The sequence below is a fragment of the Brassica rapa genome, chromosome A09 (genome assembly GCF_000309985.2).
Source record: "Brassica rapa cultivar Chiifu-401-42 chromosome A09, CAAS_Brap_v3.01, whole genome shotgun sequence".
NCBI lineage: Eukaryota > Viridiplantae > Streptophyta > Magnoliopsida > Brassicales > Brassicaceae > Brassica > Brassica rapa.
Genome location: NC_024803.2, coordinates 8045209 through 8067773, shown reverse-complemented (window position 1 = coordinate 8067773; position 22565 = coordinate 8045209). Strand labels below are relative to the sequence as shown.

The following is a 22565-nucleotide window of genomic DNA, read 5'->3' as shown; positions in this document are numbered from 1 at the left end:
CAAATATATGAACTATCTCTGTTCCTAAAAGTTCTATATTCTAGTTTTTTCACATATTTTAATAAAACATATTAAATTTGCATAATTTTTTGTGTTTATTTTCTTTTTACAAATTTAAACCAATAAAAAATTAATTAGTACAATTAAATTTTTTAAAGTTTACAATTAGTTAATAAAACAGACATTGAAAATGTAAAAAATGAATCTTTTAGTAACAAATTTTTTTCTATAATATGTATCTTTAAGGAACGTATTGAATATACTATTAATGTTATATAATGTTGTCAAACTGTGTCTGACATAACAAATTCCCAGGACATTAACAATTTTTTTTAACATTTGATCAAAAATCCTAAAAATGATGTTTTAAGTTGTATTAAAAATGTTATATAATACTTTCGTTTCATTAAGATAAAAATTTTAGAGAAAATTTTTTATTCATAAAAATAAAATTTTATGTTTTTTATACACTGTTGCAAATTTTAATAAAATTAATTGAATTTATTGAAAGACTATTGATTAAAAAGCATTGAAATTTGATAATTTTAAAAAGATGTATAATTAATGTGTTTTCTTTAAACATTCATCTTTAACAAATGGATGGAGTATATGCTAATTTTACGGGGAAAATATGTGTTTGACCGTCGAAGCAAATGATAGAATGATATCATTTAGCATCTATCACATATCGCACCACCAAACCAACAGTCAAACAGCAATACGTTTCTTATATGGTAACTATAGCCTATAAGGAGTTTGTCAAAAAAAACTATAGCCTATAAGGAGTCAAACGCTCAATTTTTTTTTAGTCGTTTGTACCCAAAATATAAGCTACTTACAATTTCAAGACTCTTGCTTCAAAAACAGTATAAATGTTTTTTTATCAACAAGTGTGAAGGTTAATACAAGAGGTGTGAATTTAAAACGTTCACCTTTGATAGAAAATACTATAGATTAGATTAATTTTTTTGCTAAAGCCATAATCAAAGCTGGTACCACCTTATCATTAGCAGCGATTAATCTATTTAAATTATTGGCACACATGACACATTGAATATTAAGGAACGACATTACTTATTGTGTCACAGCTTTTAAAGTATTACTATATAGTATTGTAGAAATCGTAGCCAGGTTCTTGCTAGTTGAACATCTACCTACGCGGCTACACCCTACCAAAACGTTTAAGAAATACAGATTTCAACCAGTGGTCTACTTTATTTCATCACTAGTTAAATCTCGATTTCACAATTTTCAACACTCTAATTGACAAAGGTTTTTTTTTCCAAAGCAAAGCTTGATTAAAATTAAAGGATATGCAAGTTTTTTTTTTTTGGTAAAAGGATATGCAAGTTTGTGCTTATATTGACAAAGGTTTTTTTTTCAAAGCAAAGCTAGTGCTTATTATTATCTTACAGTGATTATTAATTAAACAAAATGTGGTTGGAAACATAGTGTCTCAAACTAGAAACATTTAATAAAAATGATGATGAAAATAGTTTGGCAAACTAAAAAAAAAATCAACAAAAAAAAAGTCAAAGAGCTCCATGTGAAATCAGTAAAGCAACATTTCTGGGGTTTCTTCTTCTCTCTACAAAAGTCTATAAATATGTACAAGCTGAACTTAACTTTAATAACCCACAAAGCTAGATCTTAAAAATAAAATAAAATCTTTTCTTTTCATAGCCAATATCTCAAATCACATTTTTATTCATCTTTATTGAACCTGAAAATCCACCATCACCATTATCATATTCTTTGATATTTTTCTCTTCGCTGAAATAAAAAATTTCTTTTACGTTAAGACTCCAAGAATCCGGGACGGTTTCTGTTGCGATAACCTTTTGTGTGTTTACAGTTTGAAAAATGGAAGAAAATAATGATGTTTTTCAGACCAAGTTCAGTCCCAAAATCTCAGAAATAAGAGCTTCTTTGTCGCAGATCATATTAGCAGGAGGACCAAACACGCTCGACTCAATCTTCTCTCTTCTCACTCCCTCCTCCCGAGAGTCCTCCACAACATCCCTAGACACTCTCAATCCTCCACCGCAACAGCTCGGCTCCTCCGTCTATCTCCAGCAACGAGATCTTATCGAGAGACTCCACCTCCAAAACAGAGCGGTCTCCACTCCTCCTCCTCTGTTTTCCTCATCCGCAGCTTTCGCCGCTTCGTTGGCGGCTGGGACGGCCAAAAGGAAGAAGCTATACAGAGGAGTGAGGCAGAGACACTGGGGAAAATGGGTCGCCGAGATAAGACTGCCGCAGAATAGAATGAGGGTTTGGTTAGGTACTTACGAGACGGCGGAAGCCGCCGCCTACGCTTACGATCGCGCCGCCTATAAGCTCCGCGGAGAATACGCTCGTCTCAACTTCCCAAATCTCAAGGACCCGAGCGAGCTGCTCGGACTCGGTGATTCCTCTAAGCTAATAGCTCTCAAAAGCGCCGTCGACGGGAAGATCCAAACGATTTGCCAGAGAGTCAGAAGAGAGAGAGCCAAGAAGAGCGGAAAAGGAAGCAAAGATTCTTCCACCGCGACGGCGGACTCTTCGTATTCATCCTCGTCGGAGATTCTTTCTTCTCCGGCGGAAGCGGTGACTGCCACTGTGGTTAGTTCAGAGGATAGTTACCGGAGTTCGCAGATGGGTCTGTGGAATAGCGAGAAGAGCTATCCGGCGACGACAACATCGACGGCGGAGGAGGAAGACACGATGATGGGAGTGGATACTGATGGGTTTTTGCTTGCGAGGATGCCGTCATTCGATCCTGAGCTTATTTGGGAAGTTCTCGCCAATTAAAACACACAAACTGAATTTTGATCACATCAATCATATGGAGAGTAAAAGAAAACTTGGGAATCAAGAAATGATGAGAAGATTAGGGGTTTAGGTGTGAATTAGGGTTTAAAATAAACCGGATCTTTTGTTAAAATCGCTCGAAAGTCGTTAAATAATGGAATATTAAAACTTAAGCCTCGTAGTTTTTGAGAGAGGTTGTGAAAGCTCCTTTTTTGAATATATATTGTTATCATCCAAGGACTTTCTGATTGTACTGTGAACCACTATTAATACGTTACAGTTTTATTTGAGCAAGGCTTCTTCTGGAGATTGAACACTGAAATGGTGCGAAGTTAAAACATAATGTTGGTAACAAAGCTATTAAATAAGACTGGTGGGGAAGGTAGTAGATAAGCACATGTCACAGTCTCTACCATATGCCCAGTGCTTTTGTAGTTGTCCCTTTTATTCCATCCTTCCATTGTGATAAGTCAAAAGACTATTTTTTCACTCGTTGATAATTTAACATATGCAAACTTTGTAGTATGAACCAAGCAAATTTCGGTCCAAACCATCGTAACAAATCTGGATTTAGTCCATTTGGATATATAATTCTACATTTGGTCCATAATATAAATCTATATGTATATGTACAGTTCTACTTTTCATAATAACTTTTCAGTATCTCAATCTATCTTTCTTCAGTCTCTTTGGGATCATGAAAATCCACCAACATCACCGTTCTTTTTTTGTCATCTGAATTTTATTGATAAACTTAAACGGACGATACATGTTCGAAACAAAGCCGGTGATTGCGCAAATGCAATCCCAAAGACATTAGTTGACGATCTAAAGAGTACAATCCCAGAGACAAGAACCGGCAGCTTAACTATTATAATCCCAGAGTCAAACACATCAAAACATATAAACAACGTTAACTAGACATAGCAAAAGCCACACCATCACCATTCTCTTGTTTATTTTTGTTCTTAATCTTATATTCCGGAAAACTTCTTGTTATAGTAATTTTCCCCTTTTACAGTGTTTGAAATGGTCTATAGACTAATGTTCTCATTTCTCACTACTAAAATTTATAACTGTAACTGATAATTTCTTTTCCATTCGTCAAACTCGCTATAGCAGATCCTGCAATACCTCCAACTGGTAAAGTCGTTATATATTTTCTTAGATTTAATTGTAGTTTGGTGGTGATCTTGCAACTCCTTTGGAAATATTACCCTATTTGTATATTATAGAATCACACAAACAAGTTTAATAAGAAGTCCTTCTCTTATTCACTCAATTCAGATCACAATCACAATATCAAATCAATAACCTAAAACTCATAAGCTATGTCACATCTTGACATCTTCTTATATATAGGAATCAAAGTTTCCTAAACACAATAGGTTTAACATATTTCAATATTTCCTAATCCTTATAGATTTCCATAACTCAATAGGATTAGGTAGCTTCAATCTCAAGTTACTTCAAGCTTACTCCAACATTCTCCCCCATAAGCTTGAGCTCAACTTCATTCATATCCTCAACTCCAATCAAGTTTCTCATCTCCTTGAATTTGATCCTTCCAAGTGATTTGGTTAGTATATCAGCTCTCTGTTCACTTCCAGGCACATGATCAACTTCTACTTGCTCGTTTTCCACACACTCTCGAATAAAATGGAACCTCCTATGTATGTGTTTGCTTCTACCATGAAACACAAGATTCTTTGTGAGTGCTATTGCTGATCTGTTGTCGACTCTGATCATTACTCGCTTGCGAACTTCATTGAGGACTTCTCCTAGCAGTTCTTGAAGCCAAATGGCTTGCTTTGCTGCTTCAGTAGCAGCCATAAACTCTGCTTCACAGCTTGATAACGCCACAATCTCTTGTTTTGTTGAACACCAAGTTATAGGACTATCTCCAAGGTAGAAAACATGGCCTGTAGTGCTTTTCCCATCATCATTGTCCACATTATGCGAGCTATCACTGTAACCTTCCAGTTTCAAGTTACCACCACGCTTAAACCGAAGACCAAGAGAGCATGTACCACGCAGGTACCTCAAGATTTGCTTTAGAGCAGCTCCATGACATTCCTTAGGTTCTTGCATATACCTACTAAGCACGCCCACGCTGAATGAAAGGTCAGGACGTGTGTGTAGTAGGTATCTTAGACAGCCAATGCTCCGTCGATACTCTCTTGCATCAATGTCCTTATCATCAGGTGACTTTGAGAATTTGGCATTCATCTCCATTGGTACATGTGTAGGATTACACGAGCTCATTCCCGTTTCCTCAAGAATCTTCCGTGCGTACCGATCTTGTCTTAAGACAATACCATTCTCTCCTTGATAAACTTCTATCCCCAAGTAATAAGTCAACTTGCCAAGATCACTCATCTCAAATTTAGTAGCCATCTCTCTCTTGAACTCTTGTATTACTTCAAGTGATGATCCAGTAACCAATAGATCATCTACATAAACAACCACGACAAGTAGACTCTTGTTTTCTTCCTTTCGATACAGTGAAGGCTCCTTCGAGCATCTTTGAAAGTTCAGACCTCGCAAGATCTGGTTTAGCTTTATATTCCAGGCCCTTGGTGCTTGACGCAAACCATAAAGTGCTTTCTTGAGTTTATAAACCTTTTCTTCTTGACCTTTAACTACAAATCCTTCTGGCTGAACCACAAACACTTCCTCCTTCAATTCTCCATGGAGAAACGCAGTCTTTACGTCAAGGTGGTGGATCTCCCATCCTCTAGAAGCCGCAAGCGCCATGATCATCCTTATTGTCTCAACCCGAGCCACTGGTGCAAAGACCTCATCATAGTCAATACCATGTTTTTGAACATAACCCTTTGCCACCAACCGTGCTTTAAACTTGCTGATGCTACCATCAGCATTACGCTTTATTTTAAATACCCACTTGAGTCCAATTGGCTTTACTCCAGAAGGCAACACAACGAGTTCCCATGTATTATTTTTTTATATAGAGAATATTTCATCCTTGCAAGCATCGATCCATACCTTCAACTTCTTGGCTTCATTATAATCCCATGGCTCATCGTTAATGATCATCAAGAGGCGTTCACTTTCAACCTCAGCAAGCAAAATATAGTCATCTAGATAAGATGGCTTTGTACTCACGCGATGTGACCGTCTAGGTTCTTGTGTATCATCTTCTTCATCACCTTCAATGTCTTCTTCATCATCAACTTCAATAACATGTTCACCTTCTTCTTCTTCTTCATCTTGAATGATCTCGACTTCTCTTGACTCATTACCCAACTTCTTGAGTTTCACGACAAGCTCTCCTGCTTTAGGATGCTCTGTTTCCTCTGTTTTACTCCAGTCCCATTCTTTCTCTTCATAAAACACAACATCACGACTTACTCTGATTCGCTTGGTTACTGGATCAAGTAATCGGTATGCTTTTGATCCTGGTTCAGTTCCCAAGTGTACCAGTGCTCTTGCTCTATCATCGAGTTTCTTTCTTCCCGGTGCTTCTGTTTTTGCATAACATAGGCATCCAAATATTCTTAAGTGCGAGAGGTTTGGTCTTCTTGAGCGTAGCATCTCATATGGTGTTCTCTCGTCTAATGACCTTGTTGCAAGTCTGTTGATTAGGTAAGTAGAATGTCTCACAGCTTCTCCCCATAGGTTATTTGGTACGTTCATATGCTTCAAGATACTCCTTGTCATCTCCATAAGTGTTCGGTTTCGTCGTTCTACAACTCCATTCTGCTGAGGGGTGTAGGGAGCTGTCAAGTGCCTCTTTATCCCTTTCTTGTCGCAGTATTCATTGAATTCATGAGACACAAATTCACCTCCTCTATCGGTTCGAAACATCTTGACCTTGCTCTGTGTTTCTTCCTCGACAAGTGTTTTGAATCTTTTGAATTTCTCAAGAGCTTCACTTTTCTCTCTCAATAATATTGTCCACATGTATCGTGTGTGATCATCTATAAGCACAAATATATACCTCTTCAGAGCCGGTGTTGTTGGTGAAATAGGACCACAAAGATCCCCGTGAACAAGCTCTAGTGGATTAGAAGCTCTAAACTTCGTTGCTTGTGGAAAAGGTTTCCTCGCTTGCTTTCCAAGTAAACAAGAAACACACTTTTCTTTCTCAATTTCGACGTTGGGTAAGCCAGTAACAAGTTTCCTTTTTGCCATCAGTTTTAGTGTGTTGATGTTTACATGGCCAAGTCGTGAGTGCCATACAGATGTTTGTGTGGCTTCAGTTATTTGTAGACAGTACATACGATCGACCTCCAAACTGACCTTGTATAGTCTGTTTCTTGATCGTGTAGTACTAACCATCAAGCTTCCGTATCTGTCATATAGCATCAGTGTCTTGTCTTTCATACTGACTTCGCAACCCACTTCAGTAGCCTGTCCCAAACTAATAATGTTGCTTCTTAATCCTGGTATATAGTAGACGTTATTCAAGATTTTCTTCTCGCCTTCCTTAAGAACAAAACAGATTGAGCCCTTTCCTTGTATGTCGATCCGAGAGTCGTCTCCAAATCTTACTTTACCGGTGATGGTCTCGTCAAGTTTGTAAAAGAACAGGCGGTTCCCACACATATGGTTACTAGCACCGTTGTCAAGATACCACACGTTCTCTGCATCAAGATCAGCCTCAAAGCTAGTAGGGTTTACTTTATTCTCGTTGAGGTAGACTACTTCGTGTACCATTAATTCATCAGCATCTTGGGTGTCTTCATCTTTCTTTTCAGCCGTCTCTTGGAGTTTAGCACTTTGTCCGGACAATCATTAGCGTAATGACCCTGTTTGTCACACTTGAAACAGGTTATGTGTGACGCATCTCCGTTTTGACGCTGTCTATATGCATCTCGCTGACTTTGAAACGTTGATCCAGTGCGACCACGACCTCTTCCTCTCCATTGAGAACGACCGCTTCGACCTCGTCCTCGTCCTCCACTATAGTTTCCTCCATAACTATCTTGGCTTGTATCACCATACATCAGTTTCCCTTCGTCATGTGTTTCTTCTTCTTCTTCAGCGATCCGTTCTTCATACGCTTTCAATCTACCGACTATGTCTTCGAAGCTCGTTGTGTTGAGATCAAGAACTTGTTCAAGAGAGGCCACAATATGTATATATTTCTTCCTTGGCAAGGTCTTTAGAAACTTTTTCACGAGTTTGGATTCTTCAATGGTCTCGCCTAGTGATGCAGATTTTGATGAGATTTCAGATAGTTTCCCAACAAAGAGATCTATTGTATCTTCTTCTTTCATCTTGAGTCTATCGAATTCTGCTATTAGGGTTTGTAGTCTAGCTTCTTTGACCCTCTCAGCTCCAACATGTCTTGCCTTTATTGCATCCCAAACTCCCTTTGCTGTATCAATGTCTCCAACTTGCAAGATTAGAGCTTCGGGTATGGATTGAAATAGAAACGCTATAGCCATATTGTTCTTCTTCTCATCCTTGGATCCCGGGTCAATTGTTTCCCATACCTCACTGACCTTAAGTGCCACCTTCATTCTCATAGCCCAGACAGTATAGTTTGAAGAAGTTAACATCGGAAATTTGATGGAAGCAGGGCCGTTGTCTTTGTGCGCCATGCCGGTGTCTTTGTGTGCTACGATCTCATCCTTGTTATCACTCATGATCAATCTTTAGAACCTGCTTGCTCTGATACCAAATATAGAATCACACAAACAAGTTTAATAAGAAGTCCTTCTCTTATTCACTCAATTCAGATCACAATCACAATATCAAATCAATAACCTAAAACTCATAAGCTATGTCACATCTTGACATCTTCTTATATATAGGAATCAAAGTTTCCTAAACACAATAGGTTTAACATATTTCAATATTTCCTAATCCTTATAGATTTCCATAACTCAATAGGATTAGGTAGCTTCAATCTCAAGTTACTTCAAGCTTACTCCAACATATATTAATATGAGATTGTTCAAATTTTCTCAAATGTGATACACACAAAAGGATATATGATTATGAAATGACCGCATCACGAGTAAAATTTATGTTTATCCTTGGTAAAAAATCATGAAATATGAATCAATTGTTTTGAATTTGACTTCTAATTTTCTTGGTAATTGACATGTGTTATATGATCTCTAGTCTTCTCAATTGGATTTGAAACAAATGCATTAAAGTATATTCGTAGTAGTGAAACTATTTGGGACACAGAGACAACAACCACCTAAGTGGCTTTTTATTCAAAATAATACGTCTAGTTACTTTATAGTTTATATAGTATCCCTTAGAAGCATCATGTTTATGGAAGTATTTGATTTAGTCGCTGTCGCTACCGCTGCTGCTTCCACTCTCATTGCCACTGGCATGCCCATCCTTGTTCTTCTTCTTCTTCTTGTGCTCATTTTGCTTCTTAAGTTTTTTCTCTCCACAGTTTATAAACATTCCTAGGCCATTAACACCTTTGTTTGTCTCTTGAGTTTTCTTCTCGTGCTGTCCTAAGAGCTTCCCATGTTCATGGTCCTTGTTAGTATCTTGGTTCTTGTGTTTCCCTATAAACGACCCTAAGCCGTTCTGACCCTTTTGACCATTTTTACCCTTGAATAACCCATCAAGAAACCCACCGTGGCTACGGTAGTTCAGAGTCGGACTATGCCCATATACTGGGCGACTTTGGCTCTGTCCATATCCCTGGTGGTTCTGGCCATAGCTCTGGCGGCTCTGACCTTGAGCCACATCGTAGTATTCTTTCGCACGGGTTTCGTAGTACTGCATCTGGGAAGAGGTGAGTTTTATGATTATATTTGTATTGTGTGTGGGGTTTGGAGTGAGTTGTAGATATCTATATATACAATGAGAATTTCTTACGGCTTACTTGAATTCGAACATACTCCATTTGTTAGTGCTTGTATTTATCTTGAACTTATTCCTATTCTTAGTTTAAAGTTATCTATAATTGAATCTATTCGAATGGCATTTTCTTTTCGCCTAATTTGGATGTCTATTTCAGAATTGGTTCTCAGATATAGTTGTCCAAGATTCATTGTTTGATTCATATTTATCTCATCGCTCAGTTACAGTGTAAAAACTGTGAAAGTTTATCCCCAAGTTTTATTTTTTAATATTGCACTATTATTTATGCTAAAATATATTTTCCCTCCTTTAATTTTTCTTTAACGTCACTATCGTTTGAAATAATATAAGTAGGTAAAGAGATATTGTAGAATTATCATTCCATAGTTGCTTTGCAAAGAAACCGCATGATATTGATAATAATGAGACAATCTCATTATTAATATTTTCACGAGGCATCCATCCTTGGATTCTTATTTTACCATTCATATATACATACTACTTAATTTATATGGCCCTTTAGCTAATTGGTCTGTCTTCATCTCTCCGTTTACGTAGTCCAACTCCAACCCATCTGCCCATCTAAAAAAGGAAATCGAAAACAAATAAGATAAAAATGAATAGTATAAATTAAAGACTCATGTGGAAGCACCGTAATCAGGACCCTGCGCTAAAGCAGGTAAAATCTTTATTACTTTAGACGCCAAAATTATGTTATATATTTTAGGGGCATGAGTTTAGCTAAAATGACAGTGGTGTAGTGGTTGGTGTTATAACTTGTGTTACGCTATATATTTTATTGATGGATTGAAAGTTTTTGAGCTTTAGGTGCCACATGGTGTCGGATCGGGTATGACCGTAATTTACTGGTTAAGGTTTAAAAGTTTTTACACTTAGGTTTGGTGTTTGATTCCTATACCATGCAATTTCTTGCAAATTATATGATACGAGGCTTATCAGAGGTTCCAAAGTATTGTAGGTAGAGCCGTTTGTTGTGGTTGTCTACTGCGAAAAGAGCTTATCCATCGAAAATGTCGTACATGCAGAACCGTACGATGATCCAAGTGTTTCAGGGAGAGTTTCATCGTGGAAACCTTATCAGTGGAGATGTAATGTGTTACCCAATGGTTAAAAAAAAAAAAATCATGGTTTTCAAGAGTATTGATCTTAAGTTTGAAGTTCGAACTTAAAAAACTTCATTTTGCAGGTGAAAACTTAAATATATAAGTTTAGTAACGCGGGTAATTTTCGCTGCTGTAGCCATTGCCACATCCAGATTTCTTGGCCCTCAAGGTAGGCCCGCTATAGGGTCGGGTATCAAATCCGGACGATTCTCCCGAGATGCTGCGGCTAAACAGTTGAGAGTAACCTGGAGTAGAAATGGTGGTTCTTTTTTGTTTTTTGGACAAACATGGTGGTTCCTTCATAATCAGGACTGTTCATAATCTGATTCAGAGTCAAGACTTCTCGGGGCATCTTTTGGCTCATGTACTCTTTTGACTTCATTTCCTCAGACGCCATCGTTTTCACCTGTAAAATGTTTTTTTTTTTTTTTTTTTGCAAAGTGTTGTTTTCTTCTTTTTCTTTATTGTTTCTCTGCCTTGGTGAATTCTGAGAGCCAAGGTTCCATATTTATAGATGAACTTGTATGCATGAGTTTTGGTATGTATGCACATTGTTAATGGATTCCTCAAGCTTTTGTTACATCAAACTATGAATTAGATTCATTTCAAGTGGATAGAAGTTTTCTGACCTTCACTGATGATAAAGCACTCGTAAGACAACGAAATAAGTGAAATAGTTTTTCTTACTCCAAATACTAAGTTTGCATCGGTGCATATCACTAGTTTAAAATTATTCTGTCTGCGCATGGTACATGAGGAAAACTCCTAGTTAGATAGTATAATGTAGGATAATTTGTAGGAGGAAAACTCCTAGTTAGATAGTATAATGTAGGAAGAAAAGAAAGATAGAAACTCGTAGAGGCAACCCGTAGACTTTTTTCTCTCCCTGACGACGTTGTCGAGAAAGGTCTTTATCCGCGCGTGGAAAGTACCTCTGTCTGAAGACTTGCTTTAGACCATCAGTACGTTCGGTGTCTAATTCAAATTGTCGCCCCTTTTAGCAATAACCTTTGGTTAAAAGCAGGCTCTGACAGATTACACACCGGGTTCTTCCCCCGACCGTGTCGGAGGGACCGTCGCCACCGTGAAGACCATCGGAAAAGCTCTTTCCGACTCAGCAATGGACCTGAAAACCCTAAACTCACCCAAAGGAGGCTCAAAGGATCATCACCTGCAAAAAAGGACCTCTGCTTAAAGATGTTCGCTTACGGTCGAAGGAGATAAACGGGATTCCGTTACCTACTACAGCTCAATTTGCAAAGTATACGATTTGATAACGGGGCTCCGTTGCTCTCTATTTGTCACTCTCTACAGCTCAATTTAAAAAAGGTGGCTTTTATAAAGATTTTGGGAGAGAGACCGGTGAAACTGCTGCATTTATTACCAGATCTACCAGAGTAAGCTTCTTTAAGAAATATCAAAAGAGGTAACGTGGGACTGAAGATTTAAAGAAGGTCGCCGACAAGCATGGAAGCTAGAAGATTGTCAGCGGCGGCAAAAGGGAAAAAGATCGCCACAGATTTGTACCAAGCTCCAAGAACGGGAAGAATCCAAGTAGAGGAAACTGAGAATGCCTATCTTACGCACAAGCATGCTCTCACACTCATCGGGAGAGTTACAAACCCCTCGGCGCAGAAAGTGTGGGCAGTCATTGCGTTTTTCTCAGAGCACTGGAAGACAGAAAGAAAGATAGTTGGAGCAGACCTCGGACAGGGGCTCTTCCAATTCCAGTTTGAACTGGAGACTGACTTGCTTGCGGTCCTAGATAAACGACCATACCATTACGGACGATGGATGATCATCTTACAACGATGGGAGCCGACTACTTCCCCCCACTTCCCTTCACTAATACCATTTTGGATCAAGGTGCAAGGGATTCCAGTCCATCTTTGGACAGAAGACACTATTCGAAGAGTTGGCGAAGATATATGAGTCTTTGAGGAAGCTGATAACACATCTTTGGCAGTTAGAATGAGAGTACACATTAACGGTAGACTCCCGTTGATAAAAGAATCTGTTATCGAATATAAGGGAGGTAGTGAAGTCATTGCTCACTTTGTGTATGAGAAGCTCGAGAAGCACTGTTCGATGTGTCAACGCCTCGACCATGAACTACGGGACTGTCTGGAGGCAAAAGCACGCAAGAGGGATGCCCTTAAGGAAAAGGAGGAAGCGAAAGAGCGGCTGGAAGGTCAACCAGCTGGAGAGAGGCACCGCCAAAACAGAGAGGTGAATTTCAGAGCCTCGGGAGCACGGGAGTATGATAGAAGGAGACCAGCGGAGAGTGAGACCTACTCCCGCAGGGGTCGAGACGCACAGGAGAGGAATAAATATCCACCTCGACACCACCCCTACGCTCGATCTACGCGAGAAAACTCTAGAGACAGAGGAAGCCAACAACATTCGTCTTTCTTTCAGAGACATGTGCAAACGAGCTATCAACCCCGTGATCAAAACTCGCAGGAACGAGTTCATAAACCAATCTCTAAAGACACTAACTCCCAAGAGCAGGGGTCAGATCGCAGAGCTAGAAGCACTAGAAGCCAAGGGTTTGGCAGTCATAGGGAGGGGAATGAACCTAGCACGGAACCAGCTAGAAACAGCGCAGAGCTTAGTCCTTTAGTAGGAGGGGCTCCTCCTACGGGGAATCCAAACTCTGTTCCCAAAGACGCAGTGGAGTTGGCAATAGTTGAAGTTCGGGAGGCAATGGCACAATATACGGCCTGTGCAGACCCAACAGAGAGTGCCGCAAGAAAAGAACGGATGCGATTGGCTGAGGCCCAAGGTGAAATAGAAGAAACTGCAATCCGAATGGTCCAAGCCTCCAAAGGCACAACACCTGCAAGGTCACCACCAGTGGAGATTCCAGCTAGAATCCCAGCAGTTCTCAGACTTGGACCTTCTTCGCAAGAGGAAACAAGAACTGATGGAAACCCTGAACCCCCGACAAAGCGAAAACCAGGCAGGCCCCCGGGGAAGAGGAGGACACAAGAAAGCCCTCTGAAGATAACAGGACCATTGGCGGCTAAGAGGAGAGTCTCTCAGAAGGCTCAGCCAGGGAAAAGAAGAACGGCAAAGGGCATAACTCAAACTCCAAGAGGGGCAAACGGTGGAAAAGATGTGGCAGGAGGATCTAAAGGCCAAGCTAGACAAGCAAACTCCAGCCAGAGCTATGAAAACCAACCCATTAGTTCACTGCTACCACCAAAGTCGAAGAGAAGGATGGATTTTCACAATCCATCAACTCTCGTTCCTTAAAAATAATGGGATGGAACTGTCAAGGGTTGGGGAGTCCCGAGACAGTTCAAAGACTCAGAGAGATTAAACGGTCTATTGGACCAGATATAATTTTTCTCTCTGAAACAAAAAATCCCACGGAAACGGTTCTCTCGAAAACGCAGGAGTTAGATTACGCCTTTCATCATATCATCCCGCCTACGGGTGTCTGTGCGGGAGGCCTTACTCTCTTATGGAAGGAAAATGTAAACATTGAAGTGTTAAGCTCATCTAATAACTTGATTGACACGATTGTTACATTCGAAGGAAAACCTTTCTTTGCCTCTTTCATCTATGGTGATACAAATATTTTAAACAGAAGACAGTTTTGGGATCAACTGATCACCACTAATGAGGCCCGCAGTGGCCCTTGGTTTGTCACCGGGGATTTCAATGACATAATTAGTAATGAGGAAAAGACGGGAGGTCCGGCAAGACCAGAGGGTTCGTTCACGGACCTGAGAACGTTCTTCTCCGAAGGCGATCTCTATGATATTCAGAGCTCAGGCGATCCTCTCTCATGGAGAGGGAAGCGAGGTGATCACCTGGTTAGGTGTAGACTCGATAGAGCAGTTGCTAACACTGCTTGGGCGGAGCTGTACCCTACAGCACGCAGCCAGTATATGGACTATGAAGGATCTGATCATAAGCCGATCATAACCCTATTAGAGCCCCACAAGAGAAAGCGAAACGGCCTGTTCCGTTATGACAGGCGTCTGAAGGACAATGCTGAAGTTAGGGAGCTAGTCCGCGCTATTTGGGAGAATGGCTCGAGGCTGACAGTCCAGGGAAAAATAGAAGAGAGTCGAAAAGCCATCTCCCACTGGAATAGGAACCAGCAAAGAAACAGCAGGCTGGTCATCGACGCAAAAAGAACAGAGCTAGAAGCCGCTCTGACTGATGAGAGGAACGACACAGAGCTGATACAGAAGGTGACAGCAGATTTACGAGCAGCTTATCTCGCAGAAGAAGCTTATTGGAAGCAGAGGAGCCGACTTCTCTGGCTCAGATTGGGGGACCGTAACTCCGGGTTCTTCCATTCAGTCACTAAAGGAAGAAGAAGAGCTAATATGTTTTCGGTGATAGAGGATGAGCAAGGAGCACCGGTCTACAAAGAAGAACAAATTGCCCAAGTCATAGTGGAGTATTTTGGGAAGCTCCTCTCATCCTCAGCTACAAATAGCACGGAAACAGTGAGCTATGCTTTAGACCCGGTCATCACAGAAGAACAGAACTTCATTCTGATTCAACCGCCAACGGCCATAGAAGTTAAAGCAGCAGTGTTTTCGATTCATGCGGACAAAGCCCCTGGCCCGGACGGTTTCTCGGCGGGTTTCTACCACACTAACTGGGAGAGTGTTGGAAATTCCATAACCACTGAGATCCAACAGTTCTTCATCTTAGGCACACTCCCGGAGAAGATAAATGGGACGCACATCCGCCTCATTCCTAAGGTGCAGCGCCCGCAGACGGTGATGGAGTACAGGCCAATTGCGCTGTGCAACGTGTACTATAAGATCATTTCTAAGATCATGACAAAGCGACTCCAGCCACTCCTCCCCTCAATCATCTCAGAAAACCAGTCCGCTTTTGTGCCCGGTAGAGCTATTTCCGATAATGTTTTGATCACACATGAGGTTCTTCATTATTTGAAATCGTCGGAGGCTGAAGTCCGTTGTGCTATGGCTGTTAAAACAGACATGAGCAAAGCTTACGATAGACTCGAATGGGAATTTATCTCACTAGTGCTACATAGGATGGGGTTCCATCCGAAGTGGATTACATTAATCATGGAGTGTATTACCACTGTTACATACTCCTTCCTTATCAACGGCTCGCCTAGGGGAAGGGTTAAACCGAGTAGAGGAATCCGTCAAGGAGACCAACTTTCACCATACATTTTCATATTGTGTAGTGAAGTTCTCTCGGGACTATGTAACAAAGCACAAGGGGATGGTACCTTGAAAGGAATCAGTGTAGCTCGAGGAGGGCCGCGGGTTAACCATTTATTGTTTGCGGACGACACGATGTTTTTCATAGAAGCTACCGATGAAGCCAGTAACTCACTTAGACGACTCCTCCTCTGCTATGAAGAAGCGTCTGGACAAACAATCAACGCAGCAAAGTCCTCTGTTTCTTTCTCGAAAAGAACCCCAGCACAAATCAAAAACCGGGTAAAAAACTGTCTACAAATCCAAAACGAAGGTGGTGTTGGGAAATACCTCGGACTCCCCGAGCACTTCGGCAGGCGTAAGAAGGATTTATTTGCCTTAATCGTTGATAAGATCAAGCAAAAGGCCAAGAGCTTTAAGAATCGCTTCTTATCTACGGCTGGAAAACTAACGATGCTAAAGAGTGTGCTTAACGCCATGCCATCACATGCTATGTCATGTTTTAAGCTTCCGATCTCTCTCTGTAAGCGGATACAATCAGCAGTAACAAGATTTTGGTGGGATTCAAACTCTGGTGATAGAAAGATGGCGTGGGTCTCTTGGGACGATATGGCGGAAACCAAAACTAAAGGGGGTCTCGGGTTTAGGGACTTTCAGTGCTTCAACGACGCCTACTTGGCCAAACTGAGCTGGAGACTACTTCACAACCCTTCATGCCTCCTTGCTAGGATCTTATTTCACAAATACTGCCAAGAGGTGGATTTCCTTACCTGCCAGGATCGCAATGTTGAGTCACATGGCTGGCGTGGAATATTGATAGGTAGAGACCTACTGGTACGAAACATGGGATGATCGGTGGGAGACGGGAAAGCAATTCATGCCTGGGATGACCCCTGGCTTAGCTCAACGAGACTGGCCAGACCCATAGGACCAGCCTTAGAGACTCACTCAAATCTCAAAGTTTCTGACCTGATGATAGAAGGCACAACTATTTGGGATCACCCGAAGATTCAGCAAATATTCCCTGCTATGGCAGACACCATCCTCAGCATCAAGCCAAGCTCGTTAGGGGCTCCTGACAAACGGTTCTGGATTCACACCCGAGATGGAGTTTATACGATCAAATCGGGATATATGGCGGCGGTGGAGAAACGCAAAGAAGAAGAAGACAGATTAGAGAACGAGCACACCATCAACTGGAACAAATGCGTTTGGAACTTGAAGACAGCACCGAAGATTCAAATTCTTGTGTGGAAAGCACTTCGCGGAGCTCTCCCGGCAGGCGAAAAACTACTGGCAAGACAGATAAATATTGACCCTCGATGCAAAAGATGCGGTAATATCGAATCTATTGATCATCTCATCTTTCAATGTGAATTTGCTGAGAAAGTGTGGAGAAAAGCTCCTTTTTTACAACAAGTTGATAGGAGAAGATTACTAGATTTGAGGACCGATTGGTCGCATCTTATTGAGAACCCTTGCCTGCCACCGGTTGGGATTGTAGACGGTCAACTTGCACCATGGATAGTGTGGGCGCTTTGGACTGCACGTAACAAATTGATTTTCAACAACAAAGTGTTCACTGTAGAAGAAGTGATCACCCACGCAGTGGCGGCAGCTCGTGAATGGCTCAACGCACAGAGCAAGGAACAGCGACAGAGCCCACACCCCCAAGCATGCCGAACAACCTCCCCCCGAGAAGCTGTGATTCAAACTGATGCAGCCTGGAAAGTCGACACAAGGACTGCGGGACTGGGATGGTCAATCAGGAAAACAAGTGAAACCCTGAACTTCCAATCAGTGAACTGCTTTGTAAGCTCCCCTCTCATCGCAGAGGGTTTGGCCATGCGAGAGGCAGTTAAGAAATGCAAAGAGCTGGGACTCCGGCACATCAGACTGGAATCAGATTCTGCTCAACTTATTAAAGCCCTACGGTCGAAGTTGGAACCTCCGGAGATCTACGGGATCATCTCAGACATTAGAATTAACTGTCTTGCTTTTGAAACTGTTTATTTTAGTTGGATTCCTAGAGCAAAAAACTCTGTTGCAGATGGTTTGGCTAAACAGGCTTTGGCTTTGTATCAAGTGGTTTAACCACATACTCTGATGATTTAAGGAAGTTTGTGTTACAAAAAAAAAAAAAAAAAAGATAGTATAACGTAGGATAATTCGTAATGATGTGGCTTTCACGCTAGAAAATAACCTAAACGCAGTATTCAAACTTCAAAACTAACGTGTATATATCCACACAAAATTGATTAACTAGTCAAGCCAATTGACTTTTTTTTTATTATTCTTCTTTTCATGAATAGTGGTATTTTTTTTGCTTTTGGTTCAAAGCTACTTTTTGTATAATCGTGTTTATGTTCATTAATTAGAATGTAGTGTACACTTATATACAAGTACGTATAACATTTAGTGAGTTAATCATCTAACTAATGACTAAGCTAATATTTAACAAAAATCTTAACTAATAATTTATGAGCTTGATGCAATTATTTGTTCCTCTTTCAACGAGTTTCTTTTGAGTCATTCTGTTCTCCAACATATTTAGCACTAGCTTAATAAATGCTTTATGTTTTTTGATTCCGAGTTTTTTTTCCTCCAGTCAAAGCTTTGAACAAGAGTCTAATTCTTTTTTTTTTTCTTTTTGCTGCAACATAATAAATATCATCAATACGATATATACCTTCATGTAATATATATTTTAGCATAGCAAAAGATAATTCAAATATCACAGATTCAGAGGTAAGAGCATCTAACTAGCGCCCCGCATGTGTATATGGACTATAAGCTTGCCATTGTCCATAAGTTACGGTTCAAAACGGGGGATTGATGCCGGTGAGTTCTACTCCCTCCATTTCATTTTAATATATTTAGTTTTGTATATCTTTTAAATAAAAAATCATTAAATTAAAAATAGATTTGAAGAATATAAAGAATCATATAGCATAAAAATAATAAATTTTACGTCAAAATACTAAAATAATATTTATTTTGAAATACAAATGTTATTCTACAACGACAATACAAATGAAACGGAAAGGGTATCATTTATAACCCCTAACTATTAAACAAAAAAAGTAGAATTCCAAAAAATAAGAACATATATATCATTTCCATATTTTACTAGACTGAAGATTTTTCTTGTTCTTGTTGACTTGTTGTTGGAGTTTCTTCATCATTATCTTCAGACTTCCTCAGAGCTTGTCTGAGACCCAACACGATAAACAAATTGGTGAGAGCAAGAAGTGATTCAGCTCCTCCATGTAACCAATCAACGTTCGACAATGATGTTCCATAATGCACCTTAGCTTCATTTTCATCCAATAAATATTAAAAAAAGAAACCAAAGAAAACCAATCAGTTTCCAAGATCAACCACCATCTATATTAACTGAGAAATTTATATAATGTGGAAGAAACTTACCATATATTCCAGCTGGTACTGCACCGTTTACACCCCAAATTCAATTGATCAAATCACCAAAGCCAAAAAGGAAATCAAGAAACGCTAAACGCTATCAGAAGAGCAAGACGCAAAACGCTAAAAACAGGCTCTACTTACTCGTAGCTCCAACGAAGGCAAGCAAGAAGTAGAATCCGAAAAGTGTGAGCTTTGGAGCAGTTTTGGATTTGGTGAGAAAGTAGAGGAAACCTATGTACGGAAACAGAGACACCGCGAAGAGCTGCGATGCTATGCTCTGTGAATCTATGGTTGGAGCCCATGGGTCCACCGGAAACATCCCTCCTGCGTCACACACGATCGAAACTCTCCCATCTTCTCCTCTTCTTCTTCTTGTTTTCTCTTTCGTCTCTGTCAAGTGTAAGAAGAAGCTCTTGTTTCTAGAGATGGAGATACTAGGCTGAGAAAGTCGTCGAGTGTTGAACGGAGACGACCCCACATATTTAACGGCTGAGATTATCGCCGGAGAGTAAGAGAGCATCAGAATCATCTTCTCTTTCTCTTTCCTCTCACGGTGGGTGAGAGAAGGAAAATGATGTGGATGAGAGATGACAACAAATGAAAAGAGGATAGCTGGAGAATTTCGTCCCGTTTTGGGTCTTTGTAAACTACATGTGTGCTGTTTCTACATTTACTAGGTGGTTTCCCCTATACAAATAGCTTTTTAAATTCAGTAATAATATAATATTTGCTATGTTTTTCACATGCTATAATATAATTTTATTTTTTCAAATTGAATGTGAATTTAATTTGTTATATATTTTCTATATAATTAAATTTATGTTTTGTTTATTTTGATTATCTTATAATGTTTTTTTTTGAAACATCTTATAACGTTTTAAAATAGAAAGTGTGATTTTGAAGTATTTATTAGATCTCTTATCAACAACAACTATAGTAAAAAATAGAGTTATTAACACTGCAGGGCAGTTTTAAGTTTTTTTTTACACAGAAAGACAGTTAGTGCTACTGAGGTAGTTTATCATGTGAAAAGACTTAATTTACCCTTGAAAATGGTAACTTCCCCTTAACAATCGTTCTAGGCCTTAGTTAGAGTTCTGTTCTGGTTTCCTTTTTTGAAATTCGAAATTGAAATAGGGCCCACATCACTTTAAATTGGTTTTATTGGACAGTGCTTTTGTACTTGCGTTTGTTATACACGATTTAACTTTTATTTAGGAGAGAGAAAAATTGAAAACGATTAGTGCCGAAGAAGATGGATACTGACGACGGCGTAGCCGATAAACGCCGCAGAAGTTCGAGGAAGACGATGGCTACAAGAAAAGACGAGGGCGGAAGCGAAGTACGGCGTAGAAGCTCTAGGCAGACCATGAAGTCACCGTCGCCGACGCCGGAAGCAAGCAAAAGGCTGATTGCTGGCCCAAAAGCAGCCTCAGTTGGTAAGGAATTAACATTGCGGTGTTTTTTTGATGGTTTTGTGGTGGTGTTATGATTATCTAAGAACTTTTAATTTCCTTTTTTACTCTAGATAAAGACGGTTGCAATGAAGTAGGGCTTCGTTTGCCTAAGCGGCTCTTCGCCACCAACAGATTGGAATTAAAATTTCTGTAAACAACTTGTAGGAGCAGGGGAGTTTGGATCCTTAAGTTGAGGCCGTGATGCGGGATGCAGGCTTGGTTACTGAAACTGTCCTCCCAAAGGTAGTGACGGATTAAATTAGACGACCACAAAGCATAAGTGTTTTCTTTGCTTACAACTGACGGTGAAACCTTTTTGTACAGGCCGGAGGCGAGTTGATTCCTGCTATTGAGGGCGATGATGCGGGAAGTTTATTGGCCGAACATGTCAGGGGAGATTATATCCCGAGTGGGTACGTCGTGTGTACATGTTGTTTTGATTGTACACGGGGACGATGATTAAAGTTGTACACATTGGCAATGTATGTGGACACATTTGTATGTGGACACATACGTTTGGTGTACATCTACCGTGTTTCATTGTGTACACATAATGATTGTTTGTTGCGTACAACGTTTAGGAGGAGGTTGGTGATGAAGTTGTACACGAACATGGAAATGTGGGCCTGTTGAAGGAGACTCGGAAGCCTGCTGATGTTGATGAAGTGGTAAAGATATTTTCCCACGCGTCTCTAATTTTAAAGCATTGTATAATTATAATTTCCCGGTTCTGCAGGGAATAGATGATGAGATCGGTTCAGGTGATGACCTGACTGATGATGCGACCTACACATGCGGTGGGGGATAGATGAAGGTGTGTCCTGTGGATGCGGTGGGGGATCGTACGGAAGCCGCGTTTCGAGTGATACGGGTTGGTGGTTTGTATGAAAACTTACGCAGCGGTGATTGCGGTCCTAAGGCTGTGAAGTTTCTGGAGATGTATTCCACCGGTGACCGGAACCCTAAAATGGTGGGGCTGACAGATGATTTGGTGGACATCTTCCGGAAGCATTATGCTATGTATATCTACAAAGGGGTGGTTGTACCTCTGTATTTACATTAGAGCTGTATGTTAAGGCTGAATATTTTTTTGGATTGTAACTGGTTAGGGATGTGGACCTATTTGATCAGTAAAATGTATGTTTTGTTTGTGTACAATGTGGGAATGCATGTATGGATTGAACTGGTTGTTTTCTTAGTTTTAAAGATTTGTAGGACATGTAACTTATTGCTAAATGTGCAGACAAGTAGTTTCCTAATAAACATGAGGATTTACAACACAATCAATCAATTGAACATTATTACGTGAGACTATGTAGCTCGTAAAAACGTACATGTGTATGAGTGTATAGTAGGTGTACATGTGGCTGGGGTCAGTGGCCAGAGATATTTTGAGAAATGAGGTGTACCAGTGCACGGTGTGTGTACATATTTAGGTTGGGATGAAGTGGCTTGTGTGGTGTATTAAACAGGTAAAGTCCCCCCCCCCCCATGTTGGGATGAAGTGGCTTGTGTGGTGTAACACATGTACATGTTAACGAGGTATGAAAGACTGGCTGTACACTCATGTAGTAGTACACGAAAAGTACATGTGTACGAGTAGGTTGGTAGTACGAATAGAGTAGGTGTACATGTGCATGGGGTCATTTCCCTTTGATATTTGAAACAGTAGAATGAGAGGCTATTTTGTACATGTGTACGATGGGATAAAGTGGCTAAGCGTGGTTGGTAAACCCAAAAAGTCCTGTATATGTACATGTGTATGAGGCGATGAAGGACGCTGAATGTAGACG

General features: G+C 40.2%; 3 protein-coding genes across 3 annotated transcripts; 1 reads left to right on the top strand and 2 right to left on the bottom strand.

Moving 5' to 3' along the window:
• Positions 1 to 787: 787 nt before the first annotated feature.
• On the top strand, positions 788 to 3087 carry LOC103838206 (ethylene-responsive transcription factor ERF061). The gene has a single exon (XM_009114635.3). The coding sequence runs from the start codon at positions 1864 to 1866 to the stop codon at positions 2791 to 2793; it is 930 nt and encodes a 309-aa protein (XP_009112883.1). The 5' UTR covers positions 788 to 1863; the 3' UTR covers positions 2794 to 3087.
• Positions 3088 to 8898: 5811 nt separating this feature from the next.
• On the bottom strand, positions 8899 to 9577 carry LOC103838207. Its single transcript, XM_009114636.3, has one exon. The coding sequence runs from the start codon at positions 9517 to 9519 to the stop codon at positions 9064 to 9066; it is 456 nt and encodes a 151-aa protein (XP_009112884.1). The 5' UTR covers positions 9520 to 9577; the 3' UTR covers positions 8899 to 9063.
• Positions 9578 to 18836: 9259 nt separating this feature from the next.
• Positions 18837 to 19925, bottom strand: LOC103838208. Its single transcript, XM_009114637.3, has 3 exons — positions 19457 to 19925; positions 19319 to 19336; positions 18837 to 19203 (listed from the first exon to the last, which is right to left on the bottom strand). The coding sequence occupies exons 1-3, from the start codon at positions 19842 to 19844 to the stop codon at positions 19019 to 19021; spliced, it is 591 nt and encodes a 196-aa protein (XP_009112885.1). The 5' UTR covers positions 19845 to 19925; the 3' UTR covers positions 18837 to 19018.
• Between the last annotated feature and the right edge of the window lie 2640 nt (positions 19926 to 22565).